This window comes from Trichoplusia ni, chromosome 26 (assembly GCF_003590095.1).
Source record: "Trichoplusia ni isolate ovarian cell line Hi5 chromosome 26, tn1, whole genome shotgun sequence".
Classification (NCBI taxonomy): domain Eukaryota; kingdom Metazoa; phylum Arthropoda; class Insecta; order Lepidoptera; family Noctuidae; genus Trichoplusia; species Trichoplusia ni.
The window spans coordinates 3,282,794-3,302,207 of NC_039503.1; the positions used below are offsets into that span (position 1 = coordinate 3,282,794).

A 19,414-nucleotide genomic window follows, 5' to 3' on the forward strand; every position below is an offset into this window, starting at 1 on the left:
GTGACCATGATACCTGCAAAGGTTTCGAAACGTCGGGAACTAAAATCTAAAATTAAAACCGCGATAAAATCCGTAAAAGTAGTTTCATTTCAAATATAAGAATAAGTTAAACATTAGCACTTGTAATCTAATTCTAAACATGTCAGTCTTCATAGTTAGTTTTCAAAGTCACTGTCCGTTTGCCAAATTTTTCTCGTAGCAATTTCCCAGCTGTAGTAGGTCGAAAATTCGTAGCAGATGGAAAACTTCGTAGCATTATAAAAATTCGTAGTCAATTTCAATTGCGGTATAGGGCCCCAATTCTGCTATTTGCAATGGTCGATGAATGAATGAAAATTTGCTCAAAATGACACTTTTCGTAACCTCGTAGACAATAATTCAATATTCAGTACGGGACGATACTCAAAATCAATACAATGAATCTCCAATTATTGTGTTCGCAAAATGCTTAAGCGAATAGAAATAATTTCAAATTTAATCCAATTGCCATTCATTCATCGGCCATTTGTAAATAGCTGAATCGGAGCCCCGATCGTAAAATTCTAAGAAATCGTGATTACCGTAGAAGTTCGTATCCGATTATCAATTAGCGGCTTGAACATTAGTAGAAAATTAGCAAATGGTAGCCGAGTGGAAATTCAAAGCGAATAAAATTTGTTGCACTCCACAATGGAAGTTCAAAGCGAATAAGACATTAGAAGCAAATTAGGAAAAAAACAATTGCTAACAAAGAAAATAAAACAAATCCCTTATAAATACAACTTTATTTGTAAATAAAATTTATCTATAATACTTTGTAAATTCAACAGATGTCGCCACTGAACAGTGCAATATGCAGACAAAAAATACATTATCAATATAAATCATTTCATTTATGGACGAAAGTTACTTTTAAATTATTATAGTGCCTTAAAATTGAGTTGCAAAAAACCAACCGGAACGACAAACAAACAAGAAAAGTGAGTGTATAAAGTGTGTAAAAAGAATCTACGAAAGAATGTGACTGCTTGTCATAAACTGCAGTCATAATTTTATGGTTAATATTGTGCTATAACATAGAGTCAACAGGACTTAATTCCTAAACGTCCACTGTGTTTCAGCTGTCAATGGGTGGTATCTCACGAACTGTCATAGGTAGTCAAAATGAAAAAAAAACAACCGGAATGACAAGCAGACAAACAAGGAAGTGAATGTATAAAAACGTGTCCGTGCGTCGATCAGCGTCTATTTCTCAAAAACAATTATGGCAGTTGAAGTTTGCATTTCTATTGCAGCTATGTATCAACAAATAATAAAAAAAAATACGATGGATCTTTTTACACGGTTCTGAAGTAAACTTGGCCGGTGACATTAGAGTCTATATATTAAAATTTAATGAATACCTTTAAAACAATTTGAACTATAATTCATTTTCTAAACTCTCTTACTCCGTTTGTAAGGTATCGCAGATCTCCCAAACACAAAACTTTAGTCCCTAATGAGTTCCATAGAAATCTAATTGACTTCTGATCGTATAGTTGATGTACCCCCTGGTGTCAGAGTGTGTCGCGCCTCACCATGTTTTCCTTCACCGTTTTCAGCAAGGGATAATTTCTTTGTAATACGGACATGAATTTCAAAAGACATTGAGGAGATTTTTGAACTTGGTTTCTAGAGTTAATCTGAACGTAGCGTTTGATTACTTAACTGGACAATTGGACATATTGGCGAGACTTTACAAGCGTTTTGGCAAACATTAGTGAGTGCCTAGATTCGAATCTACGATCATTCACTTGGCAACCCAATCATACCACTAGGCTATCATTGACGAGAAGACCACAGTCCAAAGGAATGGGAGACTTACGATACCTTTACAAATAACTTATTATAAATATATAGCAGAGATAGTTACAACTAATCATTGCGCGGGGCGATATGTGTGCGTGAGATTTAAAGTCATTGTTCCTTCATCATCATCATCCTAGCCTTATCCCAACTATGTTGAGGTCGGCTTCCATTCTAACTGGATGCAGCTAAGTACCAGTGTTTTACAAGGAGCGACTGCCTATCTGACCTCCTCAACACAGTTACCTGGGCAACACGATACCCCTTAGTAAGACGGGTTGTGGGACTCTAGCTTCTAACTACACGTAGCGACTGTCAAAGATGTATAAATAACAGCCGGGACCCACAATTCAACGTGCCCTCCGAAACACACAGGAACTAGTTATGACACAGATGGTCAACCATCCATGGACCGACCGTATCAAGTGTAGCTTAGCCTGTAATCGATCCACAGCTCAGCCACGACTATGCCCAGCAGTGGGAAGAATTGTTGATGATGATGATGACCCACACATGGCTTCACTCAAAGATGAGTTGAATTGTCTGCTATATGATCTTAGTTTATTTGAGGCGGACATTTCTCTGGGAATAAGGCGGACAGAATGTCGTGGTGGGTGACCCAGGGACACACTTTTGCTTTGATGAGGGGCTCAGCTGATGACTTGTCCTTCTCTATAAGGCTGTTTAAGGGGTACCCGTAGCGGGGTAAGACTATACCCTGGAAATGAAAAGAAAAGGCAGTCAGTGATCGTAAATATACTATTTAGAAGATTTTCAACCAAGTTTAGGAAGGTGGAGGTTCTCAATTCGTCTGTATTCACTTTTTTTTGTATGTTAGTTTAGAACTTCAGACTGGATAAACCGATTTTGTTGATTGTCTTTTTATTAAATGTGAAATAGCTGTCATTTGGTCGCATAAAATCTCGTAAATTTTGAGTCAACAGTTTTTCATTACAAGTCTATTGTATATTTTTGATGTTAGATCAATATTATTTGAAACCAAAATCTATGATTTTTTTTTTATATGACTAGCGGCGTAAGTAATTTAATCCTTGTGTCGCGGGGGATTTCACAAACACACAAATCACATGCCAAGAAACGAAGACTCAGAACAAGCATTCGTGGATGACACAAAAGCTTCTTTCCACGCGGGGATCAAACCCGCGACATGACATTACGTGGTGACCTCAGCCACTCGTATTGCAGTCCATGCAGATAAACATGAACGGCCATGAATGAGTGTCAAAAAAGGGGAGTTGTTTCCATTTCTTCTCTTGCAAGCACTTATGAAGCTGTAAAGAGCGAATGATGAGCACTGGTCATTGTATTTTGACCTTCAGAAAGTGCTTTTTAGTAACCTACCTTCATAAATAATTATTAAAAGATTAACTTACATTAGCAGGTATCGCAGTTGACGGACAAAAGTCGTTCCTACCGTCACCACAATACGCAAAGCTGGCGTAAGTGTGGCAGCTCAACCACTTAGTAAGAGCCTTCTTCTTGCAGAGGTTGGACGGGCAGCGGGGGCAAGTGGTCTGGTTCATGCACGGCTTGATGAAAAGGCGGCCTGATTGCCAGAAGGCGCCGTTCGTGAAGATGGCTGTGATGCAATCCTGAAAGAAGGATAATAATGTGGAGTTTTGAAACCGGTTAAGTGCGGTCCCCTCGAAATAGGCTAGAGAAAAATATTACAAGCTGAATTAAATTTTATCTGTCCTAATCGTTGCTTAACCTATATTTTATCATTTGCTATACGTTTTTGAAACGGTGTCGTATACAAAAGTGAAATAATTAATTAATAAAGTATAAAACAGAGCTCTTCCTCTCTCCTACCATAATGCTGTGCCCTACGGGGTCCATAATTGTTCATTATACCTAAAATTATCACCTGTAACTACATCATGGAAGCAGTAAAGTATTGAGTATTGGTATTAGAAATATCATCCCTACTAATATAATAAATGCGAAAGTAACTCTGTCTGTCTGTCTATGCTTTCACGTCTAAACCACTGAATTGATTTTAATGAAATTTGGTACAGAGATAGAGTTGACCTTGAGAAAGAACATAGGATAGTTTTTATCCCGGACTTTTGAAGATTTCTCTTGGAAACGCGCTGTAACCGACCTCGACGCGGGCGAAGCCGCGGGCGAAAAGCTAGTACTACAATAAAGACCACAAAATTGTCCATTCATCATTATTTTTCAAGATTATCAATGTATATTTCAACTGGATGGGTATCAACGTTCATGAGCGTGGTTAATCTTGGGTCCAAGGTGATGCAGCAGTTAACACCCATAAATGGTCACCCATCCACGCACCGACTGCATCAAGAGTAACCTATGATCGATCTAATTGTGCAGTTGTAGGATAGCCACGAACTCCTCAACCCTTATGGCTACTCGTCTTGGAATGTCAACAAAACTATTATCTCGTGACAGAAATAAAAACTTATTTATTAATTGATCGCACATCCAGTCTCGTGTTTCAAACTTGATAATTATAATTAGGATCTTATTGCCTTGAACAATGGCGAAAATAAAATGTTCACGACTGTATTGCATTATTAAATGTGTGTTATATGCGGAAATACGTCACGTCATGACGCATGACGTAGCGTTTTATATGTATTAGTTCTAAAAGTGTGGTTCCGGGTTTGGTGCCCACCGTGGGACTCACAAATGTGGTGATTATTTCGCATTCTCTGTATGAGAGGCCTGCAACGAGATAGGTTCAAGCATTTTTATGGAATAAGCTTGCCATATATAAATTTTTATTTCTTTATATTCAGCGAAAAACAATTAGCTGTTCAGCTCGGTGTGTTTCAAAGAAATTAGTAATTGTCTTAGAACCCGCTAATAAATTAATTAGAAATGCTTGATAGGATGACTAGGAAAAAAGTATTTTCTAATTCCCTCCATTTTAAGCGGTCAGCTCAAGATGGTCTGATTAACATTTTCGCTAATGTCGCCCCACCGTGGGGCAGCTCACAAATGTCTTGATCAATGCTCGTTCTCCGTATGAGAGGCCTGGGACAGTTACAGGCTGGTCTTACTCACCATCAAACCGTGGGTCTTAAGCCAGTGGTTAATAAAGACTGTGTTGGCGTCAGATATGATGATGATGTCCCATCCCTCGGCCGCTAGTGTTGTGATCAGCTTTTCAGCACCATTGATAGGTTTCATACTCTCAATACTTGACAGTATTTCTTCAGAGTTCATCCCAGCTGAATATGCATGCTCGAATACCTAAAAAAATAAATAGAAATTAAAAAGAAGTCATAGATAGTCGATTGGTTGAGGGCATCACGCCAAATCCACTCTACGCAACGTGCCGCGGAGGAAAACCCTTTGTGTGATCCACGAATGCTTGTCCTGAGTCTGGGTGTCTTTGTACTTGAATGTTTGTGAAACTCCCGCGACACCATGATTAAATTCCTTAGTGCGGGAGACGTTTTTTTTTAAAGTTGACAATGACATTGTAACGACATCTTTCTATTTGTATCGATCTACACTTTTCTATAGAAAAAAATAATAATAAAAAAATACTGTCGGGGTAAGCAAATACTTAAATCACTTTTTGCAAGTCTTTCATCGTGCATGTTTTATTATTCAACCAAAACATATTTACAGTACAAAAAAATCCTATTTTGTTTCTAGATACTTTTACTGACGCATAAATTTTATTACTAAAGATTGTTTTTCTACGTATTGTGATAAAAAAGTGTTTATTTATAAACGCTGTTTCGATCCAAAAACGAACGGTATTTTCTTATAATTTTCAGACAAAAAGGAATGGTTCTTTCTTTGGTCTACACCAGTGGCGTAGCTAGGGGGGGGCGGAGGGGCGGACCACCCCGGGCGCTACTATCAGAAGGGCGGCAAAATTGAGAAAAGTGGCAAATTATCATGTAAAATTAAAACAACCGAAATATAAACAAACACTAATACATAAAGTATTAGACGAGTTTTTAGATACCTAGTTTGCCAAGGCGGGAATCCGCTCCGGGCGACGGTGACCCAAGCTACGCCACTGGTCTACACATGCAAATAAAAGAAGCTACTAATAAAATATAAGTTATTGTGATTTCGTTTTCCCATTCATTAATTCACGGTTCATTTATTTTTGACTCGGAGCCAACAATCAGACGCAGCTAAACTCTGACACCGGATCCTCTACCTAAGTAACTACAATCTACATTATTATTTTTAAATTACACTAATCTTTTCCCGTTTCTTAACATGTCCCATTACTGCTCCGATCCTATTGATACATGATTATTTCCTATAGCCATTCTCAAAAATTAAAATTTTTCAAATCCTTCTCCGGTCTTCGAACCCGAAATTACCTGGTTCAGACAAACAAACAAAACTCTTCAATTTCTATAATATTAGCATGAACTTCAATAGAAAACGCTCAGATATAACGGAAATGCCATTTCGTCACGTTTAGTTCACGAAACTTTGACTTCCATCTCCAGATACTCTAGAGTTTTCTAATGACAAAATATATTTTGGGTTGAGGGTCTAGCAAAAGAAGCATCGGTCGTCCGGGAGCCAGAGTGAGAGATGACATAATAAAGGTCTCGGGTCGAGTCTGGATGAGGCTGGCACAGGACCGTAGAAATTGGCACGAGAAAAGGGAGGCCTATGCCCAGCAGTGGGAGGATAAAGGCTGTGGATGATGATGATGATGATGATTTTATACCAGCCTTGTGATAAGAAGCGATTATATTTGTACACGTGTACGATATGACGTCATACATTTTATTATGTATTAATCCATGCATTTCTGGATATAACGGTTCGATAGCAAAATTAACCATTGTTCTTTTGACAATTATTCCCGCAACCGATAAAGAAATGACGTAGACAGATAAGAAAACAGAAATAGATCTTGATAATACAAATGATTTAAATAATTAGGTTTAAATAATCGATTTAAGAAATCCTAAGCCCCACGATTTATCACTCTATTAAAATTTTATCAAAATCTGACTCTGATCAAAAGCCGACAATCTGACACCTATAAAAAAGGTGTAAACTGCATTATCAGCTGGTTTTAAGCTACCTTGAAAGCTGGCTAATCAGAAAGTTTCTCAAAATTGAGTTACGAAACTCCAACCAGAACAACAAACAAACAAGAAAAGTGAGTGTATAAAAACGTGGGAAAATAAAAACATTTTCACATTTTTTTTTCTATTTCCGAGAAAATTAATAATTTCTTATTTACCTGATAAACGAGGTCATACAATCACGAGACAAAAGGCAAAATGAGTAATAAATAGAATTACGTAATTATTTTCAAACTCATCCAATAAATATAGAAAATCAAGGCTGAATGTTTGTCATTCCGTTTATATTTCACATATTACGTCCAAATTTTATTCTGCGATAGTTTTTGGCGAGGAATCAATACAGCGACCTTGCACCTGGCTTGGCACTGAGAGGATCCAAGTCAGGTGAGCGAGCGGTTCTCTTAAAAACAGACAAAATGAGGTTCCATTACAGAAGTAACTATGGAAAATATGAGTGTTAAGTATTTTTAGAATAGGGATGATGACTGGGTATAAAAAGGAAAAATCTCATTTGTCCCTCAGTTAGATAATTGAACAGTATGAGACACGTATTTTTTTCTTTTTCAGAAAAACTAGAATTGACAAAGATTAACTGCTTTAAAGTTTAGTAGAGGGGGCTTGTGACGTAACGATAGAGTAAAATTTATACTCAATCGTGACGTCACACGAAGTTGCATTCACTGTCATTTAGTCAATTTATGTTTGCGGGACAAATAAAAAAATACGTATCCATTATTATACAAAAAAACTACAAGACGAACGCTGCAAAAAAATTGTCATCATCCCTATTGCCGAGAAAGCGGAAATATCTGGAAGAGTTACCGTGGCCCCGGTAAACGGAGGGCAAAGGAAGGAACATGGATGGGTTTTACTCGGTAGAAGTCTGACAGTCCCTTGAGCCTAATCATTTACTCGTAAGACAAAAAAAAATACTTTCGAGGCAAAACAATTACTCGATGGATCGACTAGTTCTAGACATCAAGAGACGAGTTTGTGCGGAACCTAATATCTCTTTACAGAGACTTAATTACAGACACAAAAAACCGCCGAATGAGACAACCTGAAACTCTAGAGGACTTGTCGGCTTTTGAGGAGGATGTACGCTAGCTTCTTTAACATCCCTAGGGTGATATGAACATCAGCTAAAACGAAGACTCAAGAATAATAAAATAGTAAACTTGGGTGAACATTTAAAACGCTCAATCCTTTTAACAAAGTACCAAATGGGCCAAATGTAGATGTGGAAAAGTTGTAATATTTTAGTCGTCTTACAAAAGCAGCCCAGTTCATGTATCCGACGTAAAATACCCCCAGGCGCGATTATTTTCTTTTTATCATCAGCTAAGATAATAGGTACGAAGAAAAATGAAACAAGAGAAATCGGAAACATACTCTTAAAAATGATAAAAACGCCGCCGCCCGCGACCCTCACCATTGTTACAAGGCTCGGACCGCGCTCCTCTCTAAAACTACAAATTGCATCATAATATTGATTTCAAATTGCATTTAAAATTCATTCAAATCTCATAATTACCTATTTTTTTATCATGAACGTATTGTAGTCATTGGATACATGAACTGGGCTGCTTTTGTAAGACGACAAAAAAATTACGGTGTATATGTAGATTTTCTCAAGTTTGCTAAAAAGCTTACGACACTCCTTGCTTTAGGCTACATAGTTACGTCACACACACCTTGAACTTCAAAAAAGTTCTTTTCTTTTAATTTCTCGCTGCTAAAGAGTCTTTTAGGCGCACTGGAAATTAAAATTATGGAATTTCATGGCAGTTCTCCGCCATAGGAATGTAATTTTGGAACCCGTGCAACTAGAGTCATTATTGTAATGTTTTAGAAGTACCTAAACAACAACCTGCTCAAATTGATCGATCACGGGTTAAGTTACGCTTGATAAGGTCTGTCTTAATCTCGGTAGATTTTACTATAAGAAGGTATTTTGAATTTTTAGAAGCCAATTGCTAAGGAGTTTTGGACGCCCTGCGGCACGGTGGACCGATGATTTGAAGAAGGTGGCTGGCAGCGGATGGATGCGGACAGCCCAGGACCGGGATGGTTGGCGCTCTTTGGGGGAGGCCTACGTTCAGCAGTGGACGGCAATAGGCTGAGATATTGATGATGATGATGATGATCAATTGCTAAGTATAACACTTAGCAATTTACTAAAAAAATACCTTCCATGACACACTATGACGTAAATGGTGCAGTTTTTAAGTTGCGTAATTTATTACTGTGTTTATACATAGAGAATATTGTAACCAAAGTAAGAACTTCCTTATTTCTCGAACACAGACAAACATGCAACACAATTGAAAGCCGAAAATATCAATGTTTAGTTGTAAGCAGATTAAAGTTTATTATACAATGAGTCGAATGGCGCGGGTTCGATTCCCCGTTTGACAATGGAAAGTTTGCAGTGATTATAAAACATACGCAAATGAAAATTGAAAATATTTTTAACGACAGCTTTGTTATATTATTGAATCAACTGCAAACATGTCGGAGGTAGTTTTCTATACTGACATTTAATTAAATGGGTACATCACGATGTCTCTTTGTTAAGGGTATTTTAAAGGCTAAACAACAATACCGATTTTGATGAAACTTTGCTTTAAAAACAAAACAGGTTTTATTCAAAATACCTAGCATCAAAACTTCAATAAAATTACTGAACATGGATGTAAGCTTCCAGCCCGTAAATTTCTTCCAGAGGCGTAGCGCAAAGTTATGCAAGATGGAATGGAAGAAAAAAGGCGCGGTAGACTTCAGGTCCACCATGACTCAAAATCATATTATTGTGAGAACGTGACAGTGCTAAAAATGGCATAGACCACTTCTACACCGCAAAAATGTTCGTTTAAGACAGATCTTTCAACGTCATTCACGGTCGGTGTATGAAGGATTGCAACGCATTGCCATACACCGACACAACAACGCGGATGACGTAGCACGGCGGTTCAGGTTTAGTCAGTAAGAGTCTGACCCTACCCATTTCCTCCCCCGAGGGAGCGGTTGTCCATGAGGAATCCCCGCCTTACCAAAAAAAAAATCTTCCAAGTCCACTCCCAATTTTACATATGTACGTCGGATTATGTGCGGTATAATGTAATATTGAATCAGTGAAGAGAAATCTATACTCTATACTAATACATAAAGCTGAAGAGTTTGTTTGTTTGAACGCGCTAATCTCAAGAAATACTGGTTCCAATTGAAAAATTATTTTTGTGTTGAATAGACCATTCATCGAGGAAGGTTTTAGGCTATAAACCATCACGCTATGACTAATAGGAGCGAAGAAAAAGACATAACTTATATCTTCTAACCACGCAGACGAAGTCGCGGGCAACAGCTAGTGGAATAATATGTACCCTGCTAGCCCCCAAGGGATAAGCTTTAAAGATACTTATAACAGACAAAGCTGTGGAAATTCATACTCTATATTCAATCACTTGTTTGTATGCCTATTCATTCCCATGAGTAAAGATAACGCATTTTTAATATCTAGGAAACTATTCTTCGTCTATATTATAAAATAGCTGTTGCCCGCGACTTCGTTCGCGTGGTTAGAAGATATAAGTTAGGAATTTTTGAACGAAAGCCCTCGAAGATTAATATTTTTCCCGTTTTTGCCACATTTTCTATTGTATCTTCGCTCCTATTAGTCGCAGCGTGATGTTATATAGCCTAAAACCTTCCTCGATGCATGGTCTACTGAACACAAAGATTTTTTCAATTTGGTCCAGTAGTTCCTGAGATTAGCGCGTTCAAACAAACAACCAAACTCTTCAGCTTTATATATTAGTATAGAGTATAGATTATGCGACGTTTACCCAATTATGAGCGTCTTTTCGCTTCGGTTAGTAAATGTCTTATTTTATAATATTTCGTGAGGCGGGTTAGAATGCTTGTGATCTCTGAATCTGAATCATTGTGAAGCAAACAGGAGCAAGCAGACGTCACTGAGGTCGGTCCATGGAGGAGTGTGGTGAAACACACACAGACACGAGAACGAGGCCTCCAGTCTCACCGGATTCAGCTCAATACCAGTGTTTTACAAGGAGCGACTGCCTATCTGAACTCCTAAACACAGTTACCTGGGCAACACGATACCCCTTAGTTAGACAGGTGCCAGACTGTCAAGCTTCTAACTTCCTGTAACGACTATCAGAAAAGTATAAATAACAGCCGGGGCCCACAATTTAACATACTTTCCGAATCCCGGAGGAACTCGTTATGACAAAGATGGTCACCCATCTAGGGACCAACCGCGTCAAGTATATGTCGATCAACCGCGAGATGAGGCGAGGCAAGTATATGTGAAAGATTGAAGGGATGTTCTAAGTCCAGGGTTTGTAAACCCCGTCTAAGAGTAATTTCGGAAATTTCTGTCAATTGGACTGCATGTATAGCCTAGTGGTTTAAATCGCAACACTACACCCACTGGGGGCGACTGTCGCAGTTTCGATCCTCGCACAGGTCAAGCATTTGTGTGATCCACGAATGCTTGTCCTGAGTCTGGGTGTCTTTGTGCATGTGAATTGAATGTTTGTAAAAGCCCCGCGACGAAAAGATTTAATACCTTTTTTTTCAAGAAAAAATATACCTATACGTTAATATTCTTGTTACCACTATCACGTTTTAGATGTCGACTCGCTTTTGGGCGGATTGTTCAATTCTTAGGTAACGATAAATTAATTCATTGAGATACTTCTCCGATTTAACGATCAGAGCAAAAAAAAAATATCGCGCAACAATTTTGTAACCATATCTCACTGACTTAACTGCCTAGTTTCTATACCAGTATAGGCCAATTTACAATTTTATTAATAATAATAACAAATCTGCGACCTTTCAGCTGTTACATATCACTGTAAACACGGCCATATCCGAAACTGTTTAATCGTTTTTAAGCAAAGGAGAAAAATATAAATTCGTCGAAATTAATTGCCATATAACGATAAACTTATTAATGCACTTAAAAAAAAATATATAAACTTACATTGCTCATGTACGGTGTCCAATCATGATTGCCAGCCTCCCACTCGGGCGGAGGCTGTTTTTCTTTCAATCTATTTATTATAGTCGCGTCCGAATCATCATCAACGATAGTACGATCGAAATCAAAGATCGCTAAAGACTTCATGTTTAAAAAATACGCGCGCTCTCCCCCGCAGCCGACCACACACTGACTGATTATAAAATTCGAAATATTTTTCGTCAGTTCGAGATGTCTGTTTCAACTCGTGTTCGGCAGACACGTTTTATGACGTCATATGGGATTGAAGAATAAAGAGCGAAGTGTTTAGATGATGCAATCATGATCTTTGAGTGTTTTTTCTCTAATGTTATTAATTAAAAATACATGTCTTGTTAATTTTGACAGAAACCAGGTGATAACATGGCGAGTGACAATATTGATTCGAATTTGACATAACCTTGAATAATTTGATTCAGATACACGTACAAAACTTGAAATCCTTTATCTATACTTAATATATAAAGCTGAAGACTTTGTATATTTGTTTGAACGCGCTAATCTAAGGAACTACTGGTTCAAATTGAAAGAATATTATTGTGTTGAATGGACCATTCATCGAGGAAGGTCTTAGGCTATACCATCACGCTGCGACTAATAGAAACGAAGATACAGTGGAAAAATCGGAGCAGGAAAAAACAGGGACGAAGTCGTGGGCAACAGCTAGTACGTAATATGAATCATCGCAAGTTCAGACCTTTTTATTTTGTATAACCATTACTTTCTCATTGACTACTAGATAAAGAAGAAATTTTTTACTGCATTACGTATTATTATTTCTCATCGTACATTAGCAACGCAGACGCCTATATCGATATTATAAGCCGGAATTTAATTTTTCAAAAAAAACACAAAAGCTTGCTAAGCTTTTTGTTACAGAAAAACAATAACCTTCTAGGCTCACAAAGTTATGCGAAATGCCATAATTTTAGAGATCAAAACTATGACTATGATCATTATTTTGTCTTCGAAAATCTTGAGTTACAAAGATATAAGTATTCATTTATTTTGCCACAGAAATAATATGAGAATGATATCCAAACTTGTGTCATAAACAAACGTCATAGCGTATTAAAAAAAAACTTGACAGATAGAATTCAGAACTGCAGCCTAACCTCTTTAGTTTTTATGTGAATTTTATTTTGGAAATTGTAATAAAATATTACTCGAGTTAATCGCAATGGCTTCGTTAAAAGTTTATTCAGTGGGCAGACTTGCCAAATACGTCACTGAATCATCACTGAAGACCCTTCGAGCTAGTGTATACAGGTAAGAATTGCGCAATCAATTTGAGGTTAGGTTTGGGAATAATTCCCGATTTTTTCATAAAATTACTGTTATAAATACTTTCATATTTGTTTATACAGTAATTTAAAAGTTTTCTGTTTACTTAGTGGTTATTTTTGTAACATATATTAATATTTAAAAGCTGATGTAATATTTATTAAAACTCTATAATTTGGATATAAATACACTAAATCAAGTATTTTAGGTGGCTGAATTAGTCGCTTCAATAATGATTTCCAGTTTCACAAACTTAGAAAGTAGTATCTATAAGTTTCATGAGTTATGTGTTTAGAATATAAGGTTATTTGAAAACAAAGCCTTTAGACGGTAAATTTCGGTGCTTCAGCCCATTAATAATACCGAAATCTACAATATTCATATTCATACTACTCAACTATTATCCGAAAAGCACATTTCTCAATTGTTATCTGTCATAAGATAAGAAAATTGTATAAGAATTGCTAAGGTCTTATTAGTGGAAACTAGCTGATAACAGAAAATTTCCTCAAAGGTTTTATTTCCATGCTTCCCACTACTGGGCTTAGGCCTCTCACTCAGAATCATCCAATGTTATGTTACTAGAAATTCTTGTAAAAAAACATGAATACATAATAAGCAATTGTATACTTATTATAATAATATATATTCTTGTAACTATTATAGAACCTTCTTTCTTTCCATGAGCTAATTTATTAGTAAGAGAAGTAAGAGAAGAATTTAACTAATCACTGAGAGCAGCATTTAATTATTCAGACTGAATTAATATTAACACCATGTTTCATGATTTTTTGTTTCTATGTTCCATGATTGGATTTATTTATTATTTACCATTGTCCAAAAGACACACCAAGATTGTTTACCTTTTGTTAAGTAGCTAAAGAAGCGGTCAATACAGCCATGTTAGGCCTAGGAACTGATGGTGGGACAATCTAAATGTTTAGTGTGATGGTTGATTCCATGTGGCCATTATCCAGCATTGGGACACAGTGGGTCGGATATAAAATTAAATGCAGTGGTGTAGAAGCATCAGATTTATTTTTTCTTTAAAACAAAAGCGACTCCCGCATTAAGGAATTTTATCCCGTTGCCATGGGGTGGTTCCCAAACATTCAAGTTACATGCACAGACACAACCAGACTCAAGGCCGAGCCCACAACACCTCAGATTTGCATATCACTGGTAAAGGTATTTAACAAACTCATTTGCCATTTCCTCCAGAAGTACAACTCGCGGCTATAGCACAGAGGAGAAGCAAGTGGAGCCGGATTCAGAGCTGAAGCACCCGAGCACCATCGAGGAGTGCCACAAGCAGATCGAGACTCTGTCGGTGGAACTCAACGCGCTGAAAGTGCAGGCCAAAGAGTATGAAGTGAGTATTAGTAACTATTAAGTGTAAATATAGGCTTAGATAGAGGCATGGTGGAGTGATGATCTCCGCAAGATGGCAGAAGATAGATCTCAATGGCATGCAAGGGAGGCCAATGTCCAGCAGTGGACGAATATGGGCTGATGATGATGAGATTGATAAATGAGGCCTTTGCCCAGGTTTTATATTTATAAAACCTTACTACATTTAAGAATTTAAATCTTGTATTGTGGGGTGTTTCACAAATATTTAAGTCACATGCACAAAGACACCCAAACTCAGGACACGCATGCGTGGGTCACCCGAATCTTATAGGTCACCACACCAAACCCAGACCTCGCAATATGTCGCGTGTTTTCGATAACCCCGTAGGACAAGCATTTGTGTGATCCACGAATGCATGTCCCGAGCCTGGGTGTCTTTGTGCATGTGACTTGAATGTTTGTGAAATCCCCCGCTACAATAGACTTCACTTGTAATTATTATCTCCTGTCTATAGGATAAATACAAGCGCGCCCTCGCCGACGGAGAGAACGTCCGACGTCGCATGATGAAGCAAGTTGAAGACGCCAAGTCCTTCGCCATACAAAGCTTCTGCAAAGACCTGCTTGATGTGAGTGCAACTTTAACAAACTTAGTATTTATTTTGAATTGTCAATAGCGGCAATTACGCTGTACAAGTCCGATTGGCGCCCAACGTGGGGCCACATCTTATATGAATAAACTAATATTATAAATGGGGAAGTGTGTGTGTGTTTGTTACCTCTTCACGCACAAACGGTTGGACCGATTTCGATGTAATTCAGTATGAAGATAGCTGACTCTTATGGATTAGCAAATAAACTACTTTTATCCGATTTAATTAAAGGAGGGTTACATTTTTTGGCAGAACATTATATTTGAGTGTATATGTATCCGCGCAGGTAGCGGACACGCTGGCGGCGGCGGCGGAGAGCGTCCCGGAGAGCGAGGTGTCGGAGGGCGGCGGCAGCGAGCCCGGCGCCGCCGCCGCGCTGCGCTCGCTGCACGACGGCGTGCGCCTCACGCGGGCGCAGCTCACACAGGTACATACCGCGGCGAGAACTTAAGGGAAACTGCCTGGCCGGGGTCCTGGGAGTTTGGCTTTGGGAAATGGAGGGGTTCAGGGTGTTCTTAGCTGGTGGAAGACTGATATCTCCCCGCACCCGGTGACCCCGCCGTGGACCGAGGTCATTAGCTTTTCCAGGGTGTTATAAGTCGGCGAGAATTCGACATATCCCGTCTGACCAGAGATCAGCTCACACAGGTACTGTGGAGAGACATTAAGAAAGGCAGAGAAACTGTCTAGCCGGAGTCCTGTGACTCTAGTTTAGGTAAATGTAGGGGTTCAGGGTGTTTTTAGTCGGTGGAAGACTGATATCTCCCCACCCGGTGACCTGGACGTGGGTTGCAGTCGTTAGATTGTGAAACTGGGGAGAAAAAATAGGGCAAAAGAACCGTCACCTGTCTAGAAATAATTTATTTGCGGTTATTATGCATGGGATACAAAGCAGACAAGCAAATTATACAACAAGTTCTAGAGTGTCATAGAAGTTAATATTTTGAAAATTTTGTTAAAAGAAATTGTAGGATTCTAAAAAAGGGAAGACTTACGCTTTTTGTGGCGGTTTTTAATTGATCTCAGCTACAGCAATTTAACTCGCCTAGAGAATACCCAGATGAAAAAGTGCATACTTAATTAAAAAGTCTTTAAAATGTATTAAAACCTAAAAAAAATGTAATTTTCGTGTCCACAGGTGTTCAGCAGACACGGCCTGGTGTCTGTCTCACCTCTAAGAGAGAAGTTCGATCCCAACTTGCATGAAGCACTCTTCCAGCAGGTAAGATTCTGACAATTTATTATTTGTAATCCATTCATACAAAGACTGATCGAAGCGACGATTAACTTCAGTGACGTTTTGTATGTTTAATATTTAATTTAAATGTAAACCTTTATACTATTTTCTTTATTAGTGTAAGTTGTTTTTGCCGTAATATTAACGAGTAGAATTTCCATAGGGTTCCCAAATTTTAAAAGGAAATACATTTAACACACCTATAGCCCTAATCAGTCTAAAAAATTACAATTGTTTCGTAGCCACCTTGGACCGTCCATGTCTGTTCTTTTATAGAGCAGGGGTGGATGGCCCCTGGTACCCCATCACATTTTAGATTAAAATCCTCTACATGTTGGACCTGTGACCCAGTGCACGCTTTTAAAAGGACCGGTTCTCTTCCCATGAAGTTATCCCGTGAAAATAGAAAGTAAATTATGTCTGGTCCTTAACTGACCTTTGACCTATGACCTTCTCAGGAGGTAGAGGGCGCCGAAGCGGGCACAGTAGTGGCTGTCAGCAAGGTCGGCTACAAGTTACACGAGCGATGCGTGCGGCCCGCGCTCGTTGGGGTCGCCAAGTGAGTCGCGCGACCGACACGACGACACAGATTATATATGCAGGTATAGTGAACGAAACGGAACGCTGATATAGCTAGGAAATTTATAAGTTAGGCCGTTGATGTGTAGAAACTCTGGATGCAGTGTCCCGAACGGTAGGCATGGGAACTGAAGATTTAAAATGTTGGTTTTCGCGAATTTATATTTATTTACCAATGCGTTAAAGTTGCTTTTTAGTATTTGAGAATATTTGCTGCAATATACAGTTTTTAATTAGTATTATTTGTGGCTAGTTTGGGTTGATTTTGAAGGTCACAAGATGGACAATTTTAATGCGAAATATTTGTTTGCTTTTTTACGACTCCCACACTAAGGATTTGAGTCCTATCGCGGGGTTATTAAAAACTCACACAAATAATTGTCTTAGCGAGGATTGAAATCGCGACACGTCGCGCAATAGCTTTTGCGTCGTGACCGATACCACTTAAGACAAGACTAGCTGCTGCATGTGGCTCGCCCGCTATAAATCCGAAATGATCCCACGGGAACGTCAAGTCGGGATGTAAACTATCGTATGTACCAAATTTAGTCCAAATTGGTTGAGGATTTTTTGCGTCAAAGAATAATAGACGTCCATCCATACTTGTAAACTTTCACGATTATAATATTAGTAGGATTTTTGAGACAATGCATCCCGGGTTTTTTACATATCAATGAACGATGTCTAGGGATTTAGATTATCGGCCATATTCAAGAACTACACTTTGCGAAGTGACGTCCGAAAATGTCTCTTTGTCTCCACATTACACGTGACAGTGACAAAGAATGTCACTTGACTTTTTTTCAGTGTTATTGTTGAATACGGTCTTGAATAGGCTTTAATAGGTCAAGTGCGAGTCGCACTTAAATGGTTCCGCACATAATTTGTAATTTGAAACGCTTTTGTCAAAGCAATATTAAAAATGGTCAAGTTAACTGTAATTCGCATTTTTTATTGTTATTCTTTAAGGTTCTGTAAGCCGTTTCGGTACGGAACTCTAAATATTGTCACAATTCAATATTATTGCTATGAAATGTTAATTTTTTTTGGAATTATATTTTTTCTGTTTGACCGATCTACAATTGTACTTAAAATAGGGTTTATGACTATTCAAATATCAATTTTGTCCGTCAATTGTACAACTTTCAAAAAATGTTCAAAAAATTAACTTGGATTTCCATAAAATAATGTCGTCAGTAAAAACTGATCTAAACCTCTATGGGACAGTATCTTTTTTTAATGAAATAGCAGCGCAGAGAGTTGTTTAAAAAAATACCAAGTGTATTTTTTTGTCTGTCTTGGACATAAAAAATAGTCATATACTCTATGATGCCAATTTTTTTCAGTATCGCTCTGTAAACGAAATTTTTAAGTTATTAATTAAGAAATAGATTGTCGACTATCAAATTACATTTAATACATATTTTTGTACCAAACTGTGTGTAAGCCGCGGTTTAAAAGTGAGAGTGCTGTTATGCTATCCCCCGAAGACTAAAACGTAAGTAACTTGAAGTCGTTAGAGGTATATCTGTCGCCCTACACCTTAAAGTGACAGCATGACACTTAAATGCTACTTAAAGGTATTTGACGTTTTAGTTTTCGACTATAAAAAAGTGAAGTCGTGTTATTTTTAGATGACCAAATAGTTTGTAAATATTCGAGAAAATGGCGTTAAATTTGGCTATATTTTAATTGTAGAATTATTGTATAAGTTTGAGAGAGAGATTCTGGCATTTATTTATATTTGATTCTTGAAACCCTCTTTTTTGATGTCGGTTAAGATGCAATCGCATTTATTTTAGTACAATGTTTAATGAAGCTCTGGAAATGACCTGCTGAGCATTAATGCTGTAATATACATACATGTAAATATGTATGTAAATTACAATTGTTAGAAGAGAACTAACCGACAATACTTTATATTACTCCGGTATACTGCTCAGATGGCGGTTTGAAGGGCCCGAAGAGCTTAAGCCACGGATACACTAGGGGACAAATGGAGCAACATGTTCCTCAACAACTACGTGGAATGTCGCCCGAGGAGACTGGCTATTAGTGCTGCGTACAAACGCGACTACACTCTGTGACAAATAACGCGTCACGTAAAAGGAGGGTGGTGTTGCGGGACTCTATGCAATGTTGCAGCGTCACGTATATTTTGTGTAGCGCGTCATGTTGCGGGACAAAACGTTCCCTAGTGTATCCGGGGCTTTATTCAACGCTTCTCCTGTCTAAAACGCGTCTTTTAGAACTCTCTCTCGGTAGCGTCCGGTAGTGTTCCATTGTATAGTAGGTATGACCGCAGCATGTGAGACGTATGGGTGGTAGATGTTCCAAATATATATGGTTATTGTTAAAA

The 19,414-nt window shown here is 38.1% G+C and overlaps 2 protein-coding genes across 2 annotated transcripts; one reads left to right on the top strand and one right to left on the bottom strand.

Annotated features, from left to right (window-relative positions):
* Window positions 1–2,107: 2,107 nt before the first annotated feature.
* On the bottom strand, window positions 2,108–12,325 carry LOC113505595 (pyridoxal phosphate phosphatase PHOSPHO2-like). The gene is made up of 4 exons (XM_026888380.1): window positions 11,914–12,325; window positions 4,882–5,070; window positions 3,219–3,437; window positions 2,108–2,542 (listed from the first exon to the last, which is right to left on the bottom strand). The coding sequence occupies exons 1-4, from the start codon at window positions 12,055–12,057 to the stop codon at window positions 2,381–2,383; spliced, it is 714 nt and encodes a 237-aa protein (XP_026744181.1). The 5' UTR covers window positions 12,058–12,325; the 3' UTR covers window positions 2,108–2,380.
* Window positions 12,326–13,129: 804 nt separating this feature from the next.
* Window positions 13,130–19,414, top strand: LOC113505431 (grpE protein homolog, mitochondrial). The gene is made up of 6 exons (XM_026888100.1): window positions 13,130–13,218; window positions 14,455–14,605; window positions 15,102–15,215; window positions 15,526–15,666; window positions 16,378–16,461; window positions 16,935–19,414. Exons 1-6 carry the CDS (start codon window positions 13,130–13,132, stop codon window positions 17,037–17,039), a joined length of 684 nt encoding a protein of 227 aa, XP_026743901.1. The 3' UTR covers window positions 17,040–19,414.

Excerpts from the sequence above, each read along its gene's own strand:
- LOC113505431 (XM_026888100.1), top strand. The coding sequence starts at position 13,130 with ATGGCTTCGTTAAAAGTTTATTCAGTGGGCAGACTTGCCAAATACGTC. Across the intron at positions 13,219-14,454 it reads CTTCGAGCTAGTGTATACAG|AAGTACAACTCGCGGCTATA; the intron begins GTAAGAATTGCG and ends CATTTCCTCCAG. Across the intron at positions 14,606-15,101 it reads TGCAGGCCAAAGAGTATGAA|GATAAATACAAGCGCGCCCT; the intron begins GTGAGTATTAGT and ends TCCTGTCTATAG.
- LOC113505595 (XM_026888380.1), bottom strand. The coding sequence starts at position 12,057 with ATGAAGTCTTTAGCGATCTTTGATTTCGATCGTACTATCGTTGATGAT. Across the intron at positions 5,071-11,913 it reads GGACACCGTACATGAGCAAT|GTATTCGAGCATGCATATTC; the intron begins GTAAGTTTATAT and ends TTATTTTTTTAG. Across the intron at positions 2,543-3,218 it reads CAACTGCGATACCTGCTAAT|GGTATAGTCTTACCCCGCTA; the intron begins GTAAGTTAATCT and ends TTTCATTTCCAG.